This window comes from Diadema antillarum, unplaced genomic scaffold (assembly GCF_040938485.1).
Source record: "Diadema antillarum isolate AM-2024a unplaced genomic scaffold, OU_Dant_1.0 seq00000143_RagTag, whole genome shotgun sequence".
Taxonomy (NCBI): domain Eukaryota; kingdom Metazoa; phylum Echinodermata; class Echinoidea; order Diadematoida; family Diadematidae; genus Diadema; species Diadema antillarum.
In genome coordinates this window covers 175,968-194,483 of record NW_027271219.1, presented here as the reverse complement: position 1 = coordinate 194,483, position 18,516 = coordinate 175,968, and the positions used below count along the sequence as shown (strand labels likewise).

At 37.5% G+C, this 18,516-nt stretch overlaps 1 protein-coding gene across 1 annotated transcript in view; it reads left to right on the top strand.

Moving 5' to 3' along the window:
* Window positions 1-18,516, top strand: part of LOC139727688 (uncharacterized) — a 109,465-nt gene that overhangs the window by 64,399 nt on the left and 26,550 nt on the right. The window contains exons 33-47 of the mRNA XM_071638670.1: window positions 384-494; window positions 1,497-1,607; window positions 2,909-3,019; window positions 3,797-3,922; window positions 5,083-5,199; window positions 6,005-6,130; window positions 6,978-7,103; window positions 7,588-7,707; window positions 8,819-8,932; window positions 9,870-9,989; window positions 11,715-11,834; window positions 12,616-12,735; window positions 13,381-13,500; window positions 15,436-15,555; window positions 16,411-16,530. Coding sequence (XP_071494771.1) covers window positions 384-494; window positions 1,497-1,607; window positions 2,909-3,019; window positions 3,797-3,922; window positions 5,083-5,199; window positions 6,005-6,130; window positions 6,978-7,103; window positions 7,588-7,707; window positions 8,819-8,932; window positions 9,870-9,989; window positions 11,715-11,834; window positions 12,616-12,735; window positions 13,381-13,500; window positions 15,436-15,555; window positions 16,411-16,530 — 1,782 coding nt within the window. The remainder of the gene's footprint in view (window positions 1-383; window positions 495-1,496; window positions 1,608-2,908; window positions 3,020-3,796; window positions 3,923-5,082; window positions 5,200-6,004; window positions 6,131-6,977; window positions 7,104-7,587; window positions 7,708-8,818; window positions 8,933-9,869; window positions 9,990-11,714; window positions 11,835-12,615; window positions 12,736-13,380; window positions 13,501-15,435; window positions 15,556-16,410; window positions 16,531-18,516) is intronic.

Here is an 18,516-nt window from a genome sequence, read left to right as displayed (position 1 = left end):
ATTTTAATCGAGTTGTACATTATTTCAGAGCTTGAAGTCTGCTCTTTCAGATTCTGTCCCTAAATAAAAATTTATGTCTGGCGACTTTTTTTTGTTTATTAGTCTTACACAGTGATGTCATTATCACATTGATACATCAAAGTTACTACAGCATACATGTACATGTCTGGGAGATTCCTTTCCCAACTTGCGTGTAATTCTCTGTAATCTGAGTACATGAATGATATGTTGTATGCAAGAGTTGCTGTCAGGTTTTCTGTGATATACCCCTACCACTCCACCAGTTTCTGTACGAGGTTTGAAAATATATGTAATGCAAGAAATCCTCATGTACTCTAACTGTTAACCATTGAGCCATTTTATGCTGTCCTTTGTCCCTCCAGTGAATTACTGCTTGAACAACCCCTGTGAGAATGGAGCAACCTGCCAGTTGGGCAACGAAACATTTGTTTGTATCTGCAAGCCAGGCTTCGTTGGAGATCGCTGTGAAACAGGTCTGTTGCTTCACTCCTTCAAAACTGAATTCACCAGAAAGAGAGATCTTTCACTTCCCTTTCGTACAAGCAATCTACATCACTGTATATAGCACTGTTATTGTTCATATATTCATAAGTCTATTGTTTACTCAATTTCCTAGATTTGGACTGCCTGCAGCATCAAAGTTTGTTGAATGTTGATCGACTTCCATTGTATCAGTTTCAACTACCTTTCCTATCATTACAAAATTACACCTGCAATGTTTTGTAAGTGCTGTTGTGACATGGATTTTTCAAAATCTGGCCCTGTGAAATATGTTTCACTGGGAAAGGTCAGAGTGAAATGATATTGCTTAATATCTGATTTTCATCTTGAAACAATTCCAGGAAGTGATGTCCACTCCCAACAGGTTACATAAGAATGTGGCATACATAATTCAGTATTGCATAATCTTTGATTCAAATATGAAGTTGTTAACCAGAGCCTGCACATTTTCTACTCCAGTCATTTCACAAACTACAAATTCATATGTATCCCTCATTTCTGACCCCCTGGCTTGAAACCCATAAAAAGTTGTAGATTAGGTTTCTCTGTAATGGACTGAAATAGTCATTTGGTTTGACCGACTCAAAGTTTTAAAGTTTGTCTTAGCTAGAAGAGTAATTTGTAGACCATATTTTTTTTCGGACAGGAGCTTCTTTTACTTTAATTTCCATTGATACACATGTACGGCCATACAACACTCTTTAGTGACCCTAAAATCCTTTTTCTCCTGCACCTTCTAACTCTCCTTTATTTCATCACTTTTTGAATTTGTTAGGATGGTCCAATTTCAACAAGTTATACCGGTATATCAAAAAGCTTAAAGCTTACTGTTTTAAACTATGTTGTAAAGTGAAGATTCATTTTGGCCTACTTTTTGTGGGTTTTGAGCTGGGCTGTCAAATTTTGACTCTTTTGCAAGTGTTCACGTATTCATGCTGAAAAACTCTCCATTCCTCCACCACCTCTATTCCCAGAAAACTTCTGCTACTCACAGCCCTGCATCAATGGGGGCTCGTGCTCCCTCCTCGTGGATGGCTACAACTGCAGCTGTGTCTGGCCCTGGGCGGGGGACGACTGTGAGATACGTAAGTCAGGCACACAGAAGTGTCTTTTGCCACATACATTGTAGAGTCACACTAGAGGTGTGGAGGAAAGTGTTTTCAGATTTGGCATAAAATGTTGCCAAAAAGTATTTTACTGCAGTATTTTTCAGGCATATCTGTTAATGCTCCATTGTCATTTTTATGCAGTTTTTCATGACATGTCTGAAATCATTTGATATGTGTGTTTTGCTCTATTTGTGTGATTTTGTGCATGTGTGTCATTATTTTTTGTTATTTTTTGGCATTCATGAATTCTGGAATAATTGAAAACATAAAAAAGTTACAAAATTATAAAAAATGAAGTGCTAGCTTCAGTTCATTATAGCACAACAAACATAGTCGATGTCCCTTTTCTTTAATTCAGAGTGTATATAAAAAGCTAAGCATGTGAGTAGATTTATGATGAAAAGCCTTCTATGAGAGCAATATCATTGGATTGTCGTATGATCCTGAATTATTTTTGCAATATCTTTTTGCCTGTCTTTAGAGACCAAGACGTGAAAGATACTATGACAATATCTCACTGCAAGTCTGCCAGTGAAAAGCTATTCATATTTCTTTTAAACCCGTTGAAGACGAGTCCCAAGAATACTCGGGCACTTGTCTATGGGAAATAAGTGTTTTAGCAAAATCAGTCCGTCCTCAACGGGTTAATGGACACTTAAAGGACAAGTTCACCTTCATAGACATGTGGGTTGAGTGAATGCAGCAATATTAGTAGAGCACATCAATGAGAGTTTGAGGAAAATAGGACAATCCGTTCAAAAGTTATGAATTTTTGAAGTTTCTGCCTAGTCACGGCTAGATGAGAAGACTACTATAGCTTGTGATGTCATATGAGTACAACCATATAAAGAAAGTATAAAGAAAATTCAAGATATTCTCACTTTTCTCACATATAATAAAAGAACACTCGACTTCTCTCTTTCAGAAGTCAGGGGGAATAATATTACCCCTAACATAAGTCAGTAACAAGTCGAAGAAATGTGCACTTTATTCAAAAAGTCAAGTTTTGTGAAATTCTCTTTTTATTTTCCTTATATCGTTGTACGCATGTGACATCATACACTGTAGTAGTCTTCTCCTCCAGCAGTAATTGCACAGATATTTTGAACGGATTGTCGGATTTTCCCCAAGCTTTCACTGATGTGTCCTACTAATATTGTAGCCTTCACTCAATCCACATGTATATGAAGGTGAACTTGTCCTTTAATGATTTTTGTTCTAACTATTTATGTACAACCTTTTTCTAGTGATGAATATCTTTGTTCTTGATCTTGCAGCCATACCATGTAACAGTGACCCATGCACTAATGGAGGGACCTGTGTGGCTAGTGGACCTGATTACACGTGTGACTGTAGACCTGGATTCACAGGGGATGACTGCTCCATCGGTAAGCAAAGACTGACTAACACATTTACAAGTGTAATATGCTTTTGTCTCCAACATATTGTGTTTTGTTTTTAGATCTTTTGCACTTATAGCTGTAATATCAGTTGCTTTAGAAAAAGTAGGAGTTGTGGACAGTTATCCATGATGGCTGCTAAATCAAGCAGAGTACACAGAATGTTTAACATGTCATGATCAAGTGATATATTGACATATTGATTTAGTTTGTGAAATCATCTCAGCTTTCATACCCTCAAACCTCCATCACATCACTAAGAAATCTCTGTGAAAGTAAGTAGATTTACTACTAAATCCCCCCCCACCCCCCCCCCCCCCCCCCCCCCCCCCCCCGCTCTCTCCGAGTATGACATTGTCCTGGTTATGTTCACAAGGAAAGAATTGCACTTCATACATGTTCATAATCAATCTATGACTGGCAAATCATCACATCAAATAATGTACTAAATTGTTTGATTCATAGGGTAGACGATTTAAAGATTGTCCTTATTTATTTGTTTAATTGTTTAGTTTTGTGTGTGTGTGGGGGGGGGGGGGAGGGGGATGGAGAATTGACCAAGCAAAACGTATTTGTGCAAATAGAAGATTGGTATGAATGTAAGTCTCAATTTTGTTTGTTTGTTTGCTTGGTTGTTTATTGCACCCAATCGCAGGCCCGGCAATATATTTCTATTTTTAGGATTAGTACTTATATGTATTTTATTTATGATCATGATTCTTATAATTTTTTATTTTGTTTTGTTTTGTTTTGTTTTCATTGTAGGCTTTTACAATCCTTGTTTGAGCAATCCGTGCCTGTATGACGGCACCTGTGTACTGGTCAATCAGAACACTGTCTACCAATGTGTGTGTACCTCAGGATGGACTGGTTACAACTGTGAGACTCCATGTGAGTATATTTACCTATCTATAGAGAATTATGTAAGTTTTAAGGTGTTAGCTGAGAGCTAGAAGAACAAGGGAGTAAATTTGCTCCACTTTGGGGAAGGGTGATTTGTGAAATTTAAGTGGCAAATCTACGAGGCTATGAGGAAAGATTTACAAACAAAAAAAATATATCAATTTATGCATACCATGTCATACCACATTGACTTAGGTTTGTTATTTTTATGACAATGAAATCTTTTTGCCTTCGTTTTTAATTGATTACTGATACTGAACATATTTCTGTAGAATGAGATTTCTTAGAGTGCTGATTTTCTTCAATTAAAAGTGTGTACATTATCATCAATACTCAGTGAAGAGCAACTTCAGAAAGCCAAGTACATCTGGTGTGTAGTCATAAATGTTTCGAGACTTGAAATGTAGTGACAAGAACGGCAAGCCGTCTTTGTGGTCGAGACCCCTTCATGAGGGAAATGTCATTATGAAATTGCATTATACTGGCAATGTTTTTGCAAGGATGAGTGTAACCTGTAATCAGACCTATTCACTTATTCCAGCTTGAATACAATGAATACAAGTCATGTATTTTGTTTTATTATCATCATATACAAGTTACATAGCCGTAGAAAAAGCAGGGCTCACAAATGCATGGAATTGTCTTGTTTAATCTCATTTAATTTGTATACAACTCTAGAATATATAAATTATGCAACTCTTCGTATGCAACTCTAGAATATTTTTTGCAAGAGTAATTATGAATTCAGCTCCAATTTATACACACTTTGTTGTTTATTATAAAGTATTTGAGGATTTGATGAGTGTCAAATACTGTGTAAGCTGCTATTTTTGCATACAGATATTTTCACGAATGAGTAGACCACGGACATTTTCACAAGATGTTGTTTTCACAAATTAACGTGGAGGCTGTTGTAAGTGCACTATTGCCCTAGTGCATGGTGACATGTTTTACGTGTTTCTGGTCCAACAGTGATTCATGAAAGTGGTGAAAATTAAACTGTTGCGAAAATAAAAGCTTCTGTACAGTACATTGTAAGTCAACAAACAAGAGATTATATACTGTGTAGTTTCATTTTCTTTGATTGTTGTTCAGTATATTATCATTTTTTCTAATCTCCCTGTCTGTCTCTTTCTCTCTCAATACAGATGTCTTTGATGCTTGTGAAAGTTTTCCCTGCTTAAATGGTGGAGCCTGTTCTAATCACGTCTCCTTTTACACCTGTGATTGTTCCTCAGCTTACTATGGAATCGACTGCGAAAGTTGTAAGTAATATTTGACTATTAAAATTCGTGAAATTCTTTCATCGAGATGTTTTCATTGCAACTTGTTGACAAATTTCCCGACATCGACGTAAATAAGCACTGAATTGATCAGTGTTTTAGTAGTAGCCGTGATAAAAAATCATGGGTGTACGTACTCGAGCAGGATTCGAACTTATGACCTCCTGACCTCCGAACAGGCACCATCTCCACTAGACCATTGAGCTCCTGCTCGAGTATGTACGCCCGTGATTTTTTTTTTTCATTTTTATCATGGCTACTACTAAAACACTGATCAATTCTATGCTTATTTATGTCGATGTAGGGCAATTTGTCAATCAGTTGCAAAGTATTTAACTAATCACACGTGAAAGTACAATGCGATATCAGCATCCTGCTGTGCAGATTATGAGTATCTGTTCTTTTGAGTATTAAAAGAGTCCCCTATTTAATCAGTTTATCAAGCAAACATTAACTGCCTTTTTGTCCTGCGAGTTAACCTTGTAAACAGCAACCACTGGTGCTTCTCAGATAGAAAGGAACAATCATCACAAGTCAGCAGCTTGCCATTGACTTGCATAATAGTTCATTGTACTATAGTTTCTATCAATTTTTAATGATATGGGTTACTATACGTTTTGTCTGATACAAATGTGAGAATGCTTGCTAGTTTGCTACAACAGACTTCTTATAAAATCACAATCAAAATTTTGACCCTTCCACAACATCTGTAACTAATACTTTGTCTCATCATGAGCCTTCTTCAGTTTGGAATACTTTTTTTTTCTTTGTGAATTGTCCCTCACAGTGAGTCCATGCTGGAGCAACCCCTGTGCTAATGGAGCAGCCTGCTCGACAGCATTTGCCACTAATGGAGTTGCTGTCTACCAGTGCAGCTGCCCGACTGGATATGTTGGAACCAACTGTGATGCAGGTAAGTACATGTAAACATTCTCATCATTACGTGTTTTCAGTGCATCAAAAGTTGTGCATGCAGCAAATGTATGCCTGCATGTGTTGATGTATAGTGTAGTTGGTACATGAATAACATTAGTTCCACTAATATCCACATGCTAATCTAGTTTGACAAACTTTTGTCCGAAGGGGGATGTGTTAAGGAGAATAGTTGAATACACATATTAACCCCCCCCCCAAAAAAAAAAAAACCACCTTTTTTCTTTTGTTTTTTCATAGTGCACCCATTCATTGTCGTATGATTAGCCTGTGGGTTTGAGCGGACAATTGTTTGTGATTCTTACACCATACATTGCTGCAGCTGCCGTTTCCTTTGTCATTCACTCTATTGTTATACACCGTCTATGCTACCTACAGTATACTGCAGCGGCAGGGTCTCCCCAACTGAGTTGAGCTAATGATGGCAGCCTGCCCAAGTTCCTTCCTCTTCCTCCTCCTCTTCTTCTCTAGCTTTACTCTCCTTCTCCCGACCAGGATTTTGCCTGTCATGTCTGTCTGTTAATCATAGAGACTTTGCAATTGACCCATAAGGACAACATCGGGATCAAACAAATCAGTTCACTGAGATAGATTATGTCGATAGCTGGCATGTCATATAATTTATGCTAGTTTACACAATGTGCCTCTGTCAGTAGTCTATTATACTGTCTATTTGAATTTCTGATATTCAGAGCCCCTAATAGCACATTCTGTGCTTCAATGGTGTGTACGAATATCCATCTAATCATATTCAAACATTGTACATTTTTTTGTGTCTGTCATGGTAGATGGGTGTAATGCTTTGTGGAATTTTCTCCTCTCTCTAGTCGACCCATGTTTGAGCAATTCTTGCCAATCAGGAGGAACGTGTAACATAGTTACTGTCAATCAGGGCTTCATCTACACCTGTGACTGCCCAGCGTACTATGAAGGCACAAATTGTGAAGTCTACAGTAAGTCCGCAGCTACTGCTATGCATTGATGCTTTCTTTGTGTTGTTGGCAATTATTTTTTATAGTTTCAGTGTTGTTTTTATTTACAGCGCAAGTGTCATGCAAGCAAATGACATTTATACATACATGTATGTACATGTACATGTACATGTATATGAAGGCATATTCATAGAAAGATGGATAGAAAAATGTGTTCAGATAAATAGTATAAAATGAATTGAATGAGATGCAGCATCAATCTACCTGCATGTTCTGTTAATTCAAGATGTGCTTTTGCTACCACCAAACTGCAATGAGTGCAGACAGTGATAACGTGCTAGATTTTGAATTACCATAAATGTCAAGAAGTCCAAAATAGTGTAAGTTGGCAATAAATAACAACAAAATTTTACAGTCAACCACCTTTTCCTCTTTATACAGGCATTTTTTATTCCATTCTGCAATAGCTGCTTTGAATTTCATGTGTGCATCTTTTTCCCCACAGCTTTTGATCCGTGTGACAGCAACCCATGCTACAATGCTGGAACGTGCAACAACCTCGGTGGTCACGAGAATTACGTCTGTATCTGTCCTCCTGGTCTTGAGGGGCCCACCTGCCTCCAAGGTGAGTACTACTTATGTCGTATTTTATTGTCTTTTGTTGCTGCTGTTTCTTTGTGCCATCTTCACTCATGGGAGCTCTTTGTCCAAATGAGAACCTTGGAGGATGAAAAAAATTTTTCCACATTTTGTCAAAGAGGACCATTTTGCAGTACAGTGTATGGATATTCTGAGTTACGTTTGTTTATGACTATTAAAGAAGCCAGAAGATTTTTTTTTTTTTTTTTGACAAGCAAGTATGGGACTCACTGCTTAAAGTCCTCTCTGAAGGGTTTTGACTATAAATCTTTAAGTGCCCTGTATAGAACTGAACAAATTTATCGCACAGCGAGCTAAGTCCATTTTTGTGAAGTTGAGCCATTTGTGATTAAAGCTGCTGAAAAACAAAGAATGATTAGAAATATGGGATTTGCCTAATCATAACTTCAAGAATATTCCGTGTAGTGTTACAAGTGAGGTATTGCTAGAAAGGTTTTATATTGCTTTGTCGATGATGAACCTATTTTAAAATGTTTAAAAATGGCGCTTACAAAGCTCAATTTGCAATGGACGTCTTCAATTACAACAAATTACTACTGTCCTCCAGAGACTTGAATCAAGGACCTTACTATTGAAAAACCGTGGATGGTCATTACCACAGGGTTATTAAAGGTCTTCAGTAACTATTCTTAATAGCTGTTGACATGAATAAGGAATGGATTGGCTTTGCAGTGGATCAGGCAGTCTGCAAGATGTAGACAAATGTTTGAATTTTAATTACAGATGTAATATACATGTATACTTCTTGCCCTCATTTATCTGTCAATTTTTTGTTTGAATGTGGTCATGGCCCTTGAGAAGATCACTAGAGTGTTGTTTTAGGGTAAAGATTCAGAGAATTTGCAACAATTTGGGTTCATCACCTAAACTTGTGAAATACAAGATTATAATCAAACCCTGTTCAGAGGGGATTAACGAAGTGATACATTATATCAATGTTGTCTGTCCATGCAATGCTCATGATGTAAACCAAATTACATACAAATAGAAGCATTCATATTCTGCATCTTGTGCGATTATGAGGTCAAAAAGTCACTTTTTTCAGCCTATTTTTATTTCACCAATATGTGTACTAGTCTCAAATCCCTGCGCCAGTTCACCTTGTTTGAATGGAGGAGCGTGCACCAACTATGCTGCATACTTTGAGTGTACTTGTCCTGTTGGGTACAGTGGTGACACTTGTAATATCGGTGAGTCTAAAACTATATATATATTTTTTTCATTCCTTTCTTATTGTCATCTGGGCCCCTATTCATAAAACTTGTAATCAGTGACATGTTGTGATAGTTGTTTTAAGCTACTGAAATCCTTGCATCTGATTGGCTGAGAGCAAATTTGTCAAAGAAATGTGACAGCTGTCACAAATAACAAGTTTTATGAAACGGGGGCCTGATCGGTATTGTTGTTGTCACTGTTACCACTGTAGGCCAAACTGTCATTGTGATGATAGTAACTGCTGTTATTATTCGTACAACTATTATTTATTGTTAACCATCATCAGTTGTAGTAGTAGTAGTAGTAGTAGTAGTAGTAGTAGTAGTAGTAGTAGTAGTAGTAGTAGTAGTAGAAGTAGTAGCAGTAGAAGAAGTAGAAATAGTAATGAATAGTAGTGGCAGTAGTAGTAGTAACAGTATAGTAGTTAGTAGTTTGTTTGTAGTAGTAGTAGTAGTAGTAGTAGTTAGTACTAGTAGTAGTAGTAGTAGTAGTAGTAGTAGTAGCAGTAGTAGTAGTAGTAGTAGTAGTAGTAGTATAGTAATAGAAATATCATTAGTGGTAGTATCGTTATTACTAATCATTATTCAAAACTGCCAACTAGTGCTGATTTTCAGTAATTTCTACTGACATTGGAGAAGAACACTGGACATTACCAGCAAATTACTGATTTTAGAAATCATTGTCTGTGATATATTCTATTACACTGTGAAGGATTACTGATTTTTAGCCATCAAATTACTGAAAGACTTTATGTCTCCACAATTGAACTTGATGAGTCTGTTTGAATGTGAGACCATGATTAATATCGCTGATTTTAGCATCAATGCTAGAAGTAGTACCATCGTGATTGTCTTATCGTTGTTGTACGTTGCTGCTTTGGTAACTTTTATTTTTCTCCCTTCCATGTTGCAGTGCAAGACCCTTGCACCAGCAGTCCGTGCCAGAATGGGGGATACTGTCTCCAGGCTCAGGGTGTCTACAGCTACACCTGCATCTGCCAAACTGGCTACACTGGAACCCACTGTCAAACATGTAGGTAGATTTCATCTCAAAAGTGGAAAAGAAGGTTGAGTGGCCCTGACAATTGTAAGGATAAGAATATAAACACCAGAAACCACAAGATACTTCAAAGGAAGGAATTAAAGAAAAAAAATGTGGTGGCAGCCACAGTTTATTGTCCAATTTGTTTTCATGAGGAAAGCAAAATACATTTGTAGAATTACAAAATGACTACTGTATACGCCAAATATTTCGCGAGGTTTTTATCTTCGCGAATTTTGCGAGTCAGGTGCTATTCGCGAAATTAAAGACACGCGAAAATATTCATTGGCTCTGATCCCAATGTGAATGTGACATAAGCGTGTACACTTCTCTGTTCAGTTCAGGACTCCACGATCGCGAATTTAACCGCTCGCGTAATCGTCGAGAATTCCCAATTCACGAAAATTTAGACTCGCGAAATATATGACGTATACAGTATATATACTACATTTCAAGAGAGTGTTAAGACAGGGCATTGGTCATGTAAAAGTAATTGATACATGTTTAGTTTATTTTTAAAGGGATGGTATGGTTTTGGTTGAGATTGGGATTCAGGTGTTAACTATTTATGAGATAGTTAGAAACCTCTATGTGAAGTATTAGAGATCATACAATACTAAGAGGAATTAAAAGTTTGTTTGATGAAAATTGGTTTTGAAATCCTTATAAAAGATAGGTCCCACCTTTTATTACGACCACTTTCTTATACTTTATTTTTTGATATCTCAGCCATTTCAAAACTGATTTTCATCAAATAAATGTTTAATTCCACTCAAATTGTATGCTCTTTCACATTTCATAGAAGTGATTTCTAATCATCTCGTAAAAAGTTAAAATCTGAATCCCTATTGCAACCAAAACTATGCCATTCCTGTAATATATTACATATACACTGGACAGCAAAAGAAAGTACCCACTTCTGTCAGAAGCCGCACACAAAAATTTATCCCCTAGAAATAAACAATTGTTGTACACAGGTATGCTGCAATATCCATTAGTAATCACATACCCAATAGCAAGTGATTATCTTTATTACAAAGGGGAAAAAAATGACATGCACAGCATCTTGGTCACTGAATCAAAGGTCACAAAATGTAACAGAACGCGCCTTACAAGTTTTACGCAAAAATCAGTGTCATAGGACAAAAAAAGGCAGTCACAAACATCAATTTTCAATAATGTGTATGTCCTCCTCGTGGCTGGACACATTCCAGGCATCTCTGACGCATGCTGGACAAGCTGTTTGGCGTAGTCATGGGGAAGTTCTGTCCATTCCTCCTGCAGAGCTTGGATCAATGTTGGTTGTTTAAAGATGTTGTCCATTCAGTGGCCATTTTTGTGTGGTGGAAAGTGCTTTTGTGTGGGACTTTTGATTCAGTGACCAAGATGCTGTACATGTCGAGTTCTTCTTTGTTATGAAGACATTCACTTGCTTATGTGCATGTGATTAGTAAGGGGCATTGTAGCACACCTGCATGTGTACAAAATAATTGTTTATTTCTAGGGGATGAATTTTTGTGTACGGCCTTTGACAGAAGTGGGTACTTTCTTTTGCTGTCCAGTGTAAATCCCAGGGAGATGTTCTATTATGATGAAGCATTGTCCCGGATAACAGTTACGATATTCCCCGTTGCAATATCTGTGGTAATCGTGACTCTTTAAGTAACCAAATTCTACATTACATTTCTGTCATTTTAATGTTTTAATTCCCTGCAGTATTGAATCCATGCCTCAGCCTCCCATGTGAAAATGGAGGTGTGTGTACACACATTGCCACGCAGTACGCATATCAGTGCGTGTGTCCGACTGGCTATGATGGGGTCAACTGCCAAATACGTAAGTACATGAACTTTGACCTCTTTCGAATTAAGTCTTCGTACTCGGCTTGCGTTCTTATTTCAGTACCGTATAGATTGTGCTCTTTTTTTGTGTATGTGTGTTTGTTTGAGCACTACGTGTATCTTTGAACTCCTCCCCTCTAGATATATAGATCACCTGCTGTATCAAATATCAATATGAAGATTCCTCTCTCCCCTAAGGAAGGCGGTTATGTTTTCATCGGCGTTTCTTTCTTTCTTTGTGTGCAAAATAACTTGTTAACATGTGAACGGATTTTGATGAAACTTATGGAAAAGGTTGAAAATGACACAAGAAATAGATGATTAAATTTTGGTAGTGATTGGGGAATTTTTAGGGATTTTATGAGGATTTTCAATATTTTCGCAGGTGGGGTCAATGATCTGCTGTGCATTTTTTAGGTTTGCATACGCGCACTAAAGTTTGTGCTTTGCTCGGGCAAGGTGCCACGTAGCTGAAAGCTGATTGTGATAACATAACAAAAGGCTTCTGTATTGGAAAATCAGGTGATTTTCAGCATGCATATGTACAAGTTGTGTATGGGTAGAAATCATTGATGTCTATGGAAGAACAAGATCAGTGGTGGAAACGAGCTGCTTGGCAGAGGTCTGTGCTCCCAGAGTGCTTCTCTAGTTGCTCATGGTATCAGTCTCCTGTGGGATCTGAAATATGTCTACTGAACACATTTTTTTAAATATTTCTCTCACTCTCTCTCATTGGCTGATGTTACTGGTGTGTTTCATCTTGTGGCCAATGACAGGGCTTGATCCATGTGATGCTGATTACTGCCAGAACGGAGCCAGCTGTGTTGCTCTCACTACAGGCTATGGCTACATGTGTGCCTGTACGGAAGGCTTTACTGGCGTCCACTGTGATATTGGTGAGTGAATTCTTCCTTGACCTACTTCTGACCCATATCGGGTATATACAAATGTACGTATTTCATAGTTGGTGCAAACCCCCGAAAAGGACATGTATGGGATACCCCATAACACCTTTGCAGCTGTCCACGAGAACTTTGTTGAATGCAATTATTGCTGAATCAATTGAATGCCGGTGATGTATATGTGTATCAACTAAAATAAAGTCATTATTCTCTTTTATGAATTGAAAATTTATGTATCGTTACTTGCACATGTTTTGTTGTTTGTTTGTTGTTGTTGTTTTGTTTTGTTTTTTAGGGGGGCAATAATGAGTGGTTGTTTGTAGAGCTGTCGGTTTAAAGCTCTCATGAAATAAAGTGACTGGCTTCCTGTGTTTGCGTGTGCATGTGCGCTGGTCTGATTTGAATTGATAATGTCTAAATACGACTCCAATCATTCTGTTTCAGCATTTTGTATATGATATATCATTGACCAAAACACATCACAACTAAAGGGTGGTCTGTTATGGTTTTCATTCCCTTGTTTATTCACAAACTGTGTTTAACTAACATCCATCACTCTGAGAAAAGCTGTTTGTAGCAGGGTTCTTGTCTCTTCTCAAATTTTTCCTTGCCATGTGTTTCTGCTCCAAAATCTTCTAGAACTGAGCCCGTGTGACAGCAGCCCTTGTGTGAATGGAGGAACCTGTTACCGATCCCCATCCAGCTACGCCTACTACTGCAGCTGTGTCCTGGGTTATGCTGGAACCAACTGTGATACACGTAAGCCCAGACTGACATCTTTTATGATAATGTCCTATCTAAGGTCAGGTTAAGGGAAAACAATACAGCAATGTGTGTTGCCACACTTCTGTGGCGGTGATCTTTGTAGGTTTTTAAAGCATAACTAAGAATGAACCTTCTTTCCATCTGAGAGTTTATTGGATTGCATGAATTCAATTATAATGAATAACATGGCAACCCATTTCATACCAATCAGAGAAAACAAGGAATTAATCTCATTTGAGTGTATATTTGAATAAGTACAAGTATGTTCATATATAATTCATATGATTTCTGTATTTCATGCTATGTTCAAGTAGATAAATATAGATAAAATAGATGAATGTCTTTTTAACCTCTGCAAGTTCTTGTATCAAATCATTGTTACAATTAATAAAAACTATTCATGGATATAACACATTCATCACTTTCTTGTACTGTAAGTTTATGGGTGCAATACAGGCACTGTTTGTTCAGAACTTGTCAGTAAGAACCATAGAGTACAATGAACGAATAGATAGTGGTCATTTTAGGGGATTAATTTTGTTTGTTTTGGCCTCTTTCCAACAACTTCAAAGCATTGCATTTCTTGTGACCTATTTCATCCTGCTAATGGTTTGCCTCTGTATTAAACCCACCAATCACAGGCCTCGATCCGTGCCAGAGTGCACCGTGTCAGAACGGAGGCGTTTGCATCGGCAGTGACAATTCCTATGCCTACACCTGTGGCTGCCAGGCAGGGTACAGAGGCACTCATTGTGAAATTGGTGAGGACTTGATTGACTTTTCATCCTGATGCTTTGTCGACATCAAAAGTCTCCTGTGAATGACGCTTCTCATTCCCTCTGAATGTTTTCGTTAAAGTAACCTTTCTTGATCCTATTTTAGGAATTGCTCGGTAATCCAATTTATTAGTACTAGATAGATAAGTGATGAAGTAAATTAATTGATGTATAAACAAATTATTGAATAAATGGGTTCATGAAGGAATGAACTTGAATTGGTAGATAAAATGTATTTGTAAATATACATTGTAAATGATTTGAAGCATAGTAAAGTAGAAAGTGAATTAGTGATTCAGAAGTTAATGGTCCTTATTGTACAGTCATGTATATGACCAAGCGAAAGTCACTGACAGAAGCAGTAGACTCAGGTGATAAAGCTTTCAGACTACTGGAAAGATACCCCACAATTCCTTTTTATTATCTGAAAGTACGGAATGCAGAATTCTTCTATATTTTTTGTTTGATTTCTTTTATGTTATTCAGAGCTGGATCCATGTGATAGCCAACCCTGTCTGAATGGAGGCTACTGCTATAAATTCCAGGGATCCTATAGCTATGGCTGTGCTTGTTCAACAGGCTATGCAGGCACAAACTGTGAAACTGGTAAGTTCAATTCCCTGTGTTTTTAAAAATCCTTGGCTGAGAATGATAAGGGCCTTAAGGCACTTCAAACACTATGGCTTCACTGGCAACTTAACGCCCTTATCATCCTCACACAATGAAGTGTGCATCCACAATCTCTGTTAAATGAAGTAGCCATCTGATTGTTCTTGTATTTGTAGTCAAATCACAGAATGCCCTACACTTGCATATCCCTGTAGTGCAACCAGAGAGGCATTGGTTTTAATTTCAGCATGACATTGACACTATGTTTGATACATATTCATTTACCAACAGATTGATTTGAAAGCTCATTTGTATGCTCAGCAATACTTAGAACAGTGTACCAAGCATTAATGATGTCTCTGATTTGAATAATGATTGAAGGTACATATTGTAATTACATTACTCAGTTTTGCAGTCAGACTTTGAGATATAATGTATGGCCTGTCTGTGTTTTTGTTGTTGTTGTTGTTGGTGTTTTTTTTTTCTGTTTTGTTCCTTGGCAGTTCATTGGTTTGTTCTTTTTTCAACATTCCTCCAATCACAGTTCAAGATGCCTGTGTGAGTGCCCCATGTCAGAATGGAGGGGTCTGTGTGAGGAGCCAGACAACCTACTCTTACACCTGTATTTGTCAGCAGGGCTATGAGGGCCCACAGTGTCAGACAGGTAGGTGCAAAAGATATTTTTGTGGAAGTTTTCATATCCTTGGTAAAATTTTGATGATACATCATTCAGAGATCAACCCTACTTTCTTCTCTTGTGGTCTATTTGGGCCAATGAAATCATTGATTGTGAAATGTTTGTGGCTTGAACTAAGACATCATAAAAATTCACAGAGACTCCAACTCTCCCGCTTTCGACGGGACATCTCCCGCCGAAAGCACGTTTTTACAAAATCTCCCGTTCTCCCGCTTGAAATTTAATTTCTCCCGCCCTGGCTCTGTGTCTCCAACTTGAATAATTTCTTACTTAGTGTCATCGTATGTTAAAAAATAAGCCATGGATAGCACGAGAGAGCATCTAGAACCTAGAATCGAGAATATAATTGGAGTCTCCAGTTTGCTAGGGGTTTCAGGCGAGAGAATCTCCAGATCAGAAGGTGCTTGGGGTTGGCGTCTCTGAATTCATATAATATTAGCTGCTCGAACAGGAAACAATCCTTGGTGTGCCCATAATCCCTTTTGATGGCAGTCAATTTCCATAATTATTCATTAGCAATCAGTTGATTCCTCCAAACCTGAACTACATGTACGTATACATAGAAAGTTTGCCTGCCAACGAAGGTGTGAAACTGTGTGTCACTTTGGCAACCATATCATCATGATATAAAAGGGATTAAGGGCAGGATTAGATTATCAGATGATCAGTTGATACTAACTTTCCAGACATCTTTTCAAATCAACAAAGAAAGTACTCCATGTGGCATGGCAATCAGTGAGCATAGCCTATGTAGGGTTAGAATTGTTGCATAGTAGAGTACAGAGTTTGTAAATTTGCTGAATATATTTTTGTTTTGTTCAGAGCTGGATCCATGTGATAGCCAACCCTGTGTGAATGGAGGTTACTGCTATAGATCCCAAGGATCCTATAGCTATACCTGTGCTTGTCCAACAGGCTATGAAGGAATGAATTGTGAAACTGGTAAGTCTGGTACGCTGTGATCGTATATAGATGTGTTCTTGTTGCCTGCTAAGAAATGTGCTTCTCGTACAATTTTTCATTTGTCATGTCAATCATGTATTACAGCATACCTTATTTGATTATACTGTATGAGACCACCAGGTTGCCAGTAAGGCGTTAGCTAGAGTTTTGATATTTGGTTAGTCATTGGCTTTTGATTCGTTACAAACTCTAACATCAATTAGCTGTTTTAAAAGTTTAATTGTGTGACTACTAGGATTCACAACTACAGTATACTCTTTGTCTTTTTCAGTGGCTCATATGTTCACACCATGAACACATCTTTTCTGATATAGAAGAGATTTATTTTTGACTGCTTGTTTTTGTTCTATTGCACAGCTCTGATGTCACAATAAACAATTTTTCTACCACTCACAATCGACATTTACAGGTGTGCATTTTGTTACTCATTGTACTATAAACAGCTCGGTTTAACATACGACTGACTGTGACTGTGCTACCTGTTCACCTCTCACAAGAAAAGGGAAAAAATGGTTGCCATTTCCATGCTAAATTCAAGAATCTGTGTGGACCATATCACTTGAAGTCCGAGGTGGAGCTTAAAACAAATAGTGTATGGTCTTTACTCGGGCTATTGAACGAGAGTTTGCATTTGGTGACAGATGGGGTCCAGGCAAAATCTTGTTCCATAGCACCATTTACTATTTGGATGTTATACTTTAGATACAGTGCTACATAATTAGCATATTCAATCCCGACGTCATTCTATACATGGCGTGCTACAGGGCAATGCACGTACAAGCACAACTAAAATGGACAGATGTGCATTACATGTAATCTTCTTTTTCTTGACGTTCCGATCATAAGCTATGCAATTTGTGAATTCCACCCATTACAGTTCAAGATGCCTGTGTGAGTGCACCGTGTCAGAATGGAGGGGTCTGTGTGAGGAGCCAGACAACCTACTCTTACACCTGTATTTGTCAGCAGGGCTATGAAGGCGTACTCTGTCAGACAGGTAAAAGGAAAAACATTTTCTTGACTTTCAACATGCCTGAATATCCTTTATGTCTACTGTAAAGGTGGAAATTTTTGCTGTGTTGAAATTCTTGTGCATTTCGCATAAGCATAAACCAGCGTGAAAATAAAAAGCACATATATATTTTTCTTGCTATATGTTCCAGTAGTTCATGTCTTGATACACCTGTATTAAAAACACACGAAACTCATCTTATCGGGCCGAGCGCGAAAAATTACTCACATGCATGTGAGTAAATATCCACTTTTACAGTATGTGTTGCAGGATGTCAAGTTTGTATTTTCGAATTCCATCAATGAAGAGTTCACATGTAGCAACCATATTTCTGTTTAGTGTCACAGACACAAAAGAAAACGAATGAAAGCTCCATGTGGGAATTAAGTCCCCATTGTTGTTCAGTATTTTAATACTGGAACATGAAATTGAGAAATGACAAACAAAAATTATTCTATCTCCGAGAAAAAAAGATACGTAAAATGGTTCCTGCCAATACACTTTGCTGTTGTAAATATTTACATCAGAATACAGTGTCATGAGCTTGTTGGATAAGATCACTTACAAAAATCTTATTCTACAAATGTGTATGGTCCTGATGATGATGGTGACGTAATGATGACGACGGCGATGATGATGATGACAATGATGATGATTATGGTGATGATGATTTTGATGATCATGATGATGATTAATATCATGATTATCATTATCAGGTACATTACTTCTGTTTTTGTTTTTATCATTACTCATATCAATGCTAAAACTGTAAGGATTTGCTACTGCAAAAGTAAACAATTTGATCAAAAGCCTCATCCTGTTCTGCTGTGAGAGCAAATAAAATGACCTGTACGTACAATAAATTCTTTTTAGTTTGTTTTTTTTTGACATATATCGTTGAGTAGAAATGAAATTCCCCCCTATGCAACACATCTGCTATAATTCTTCAATCT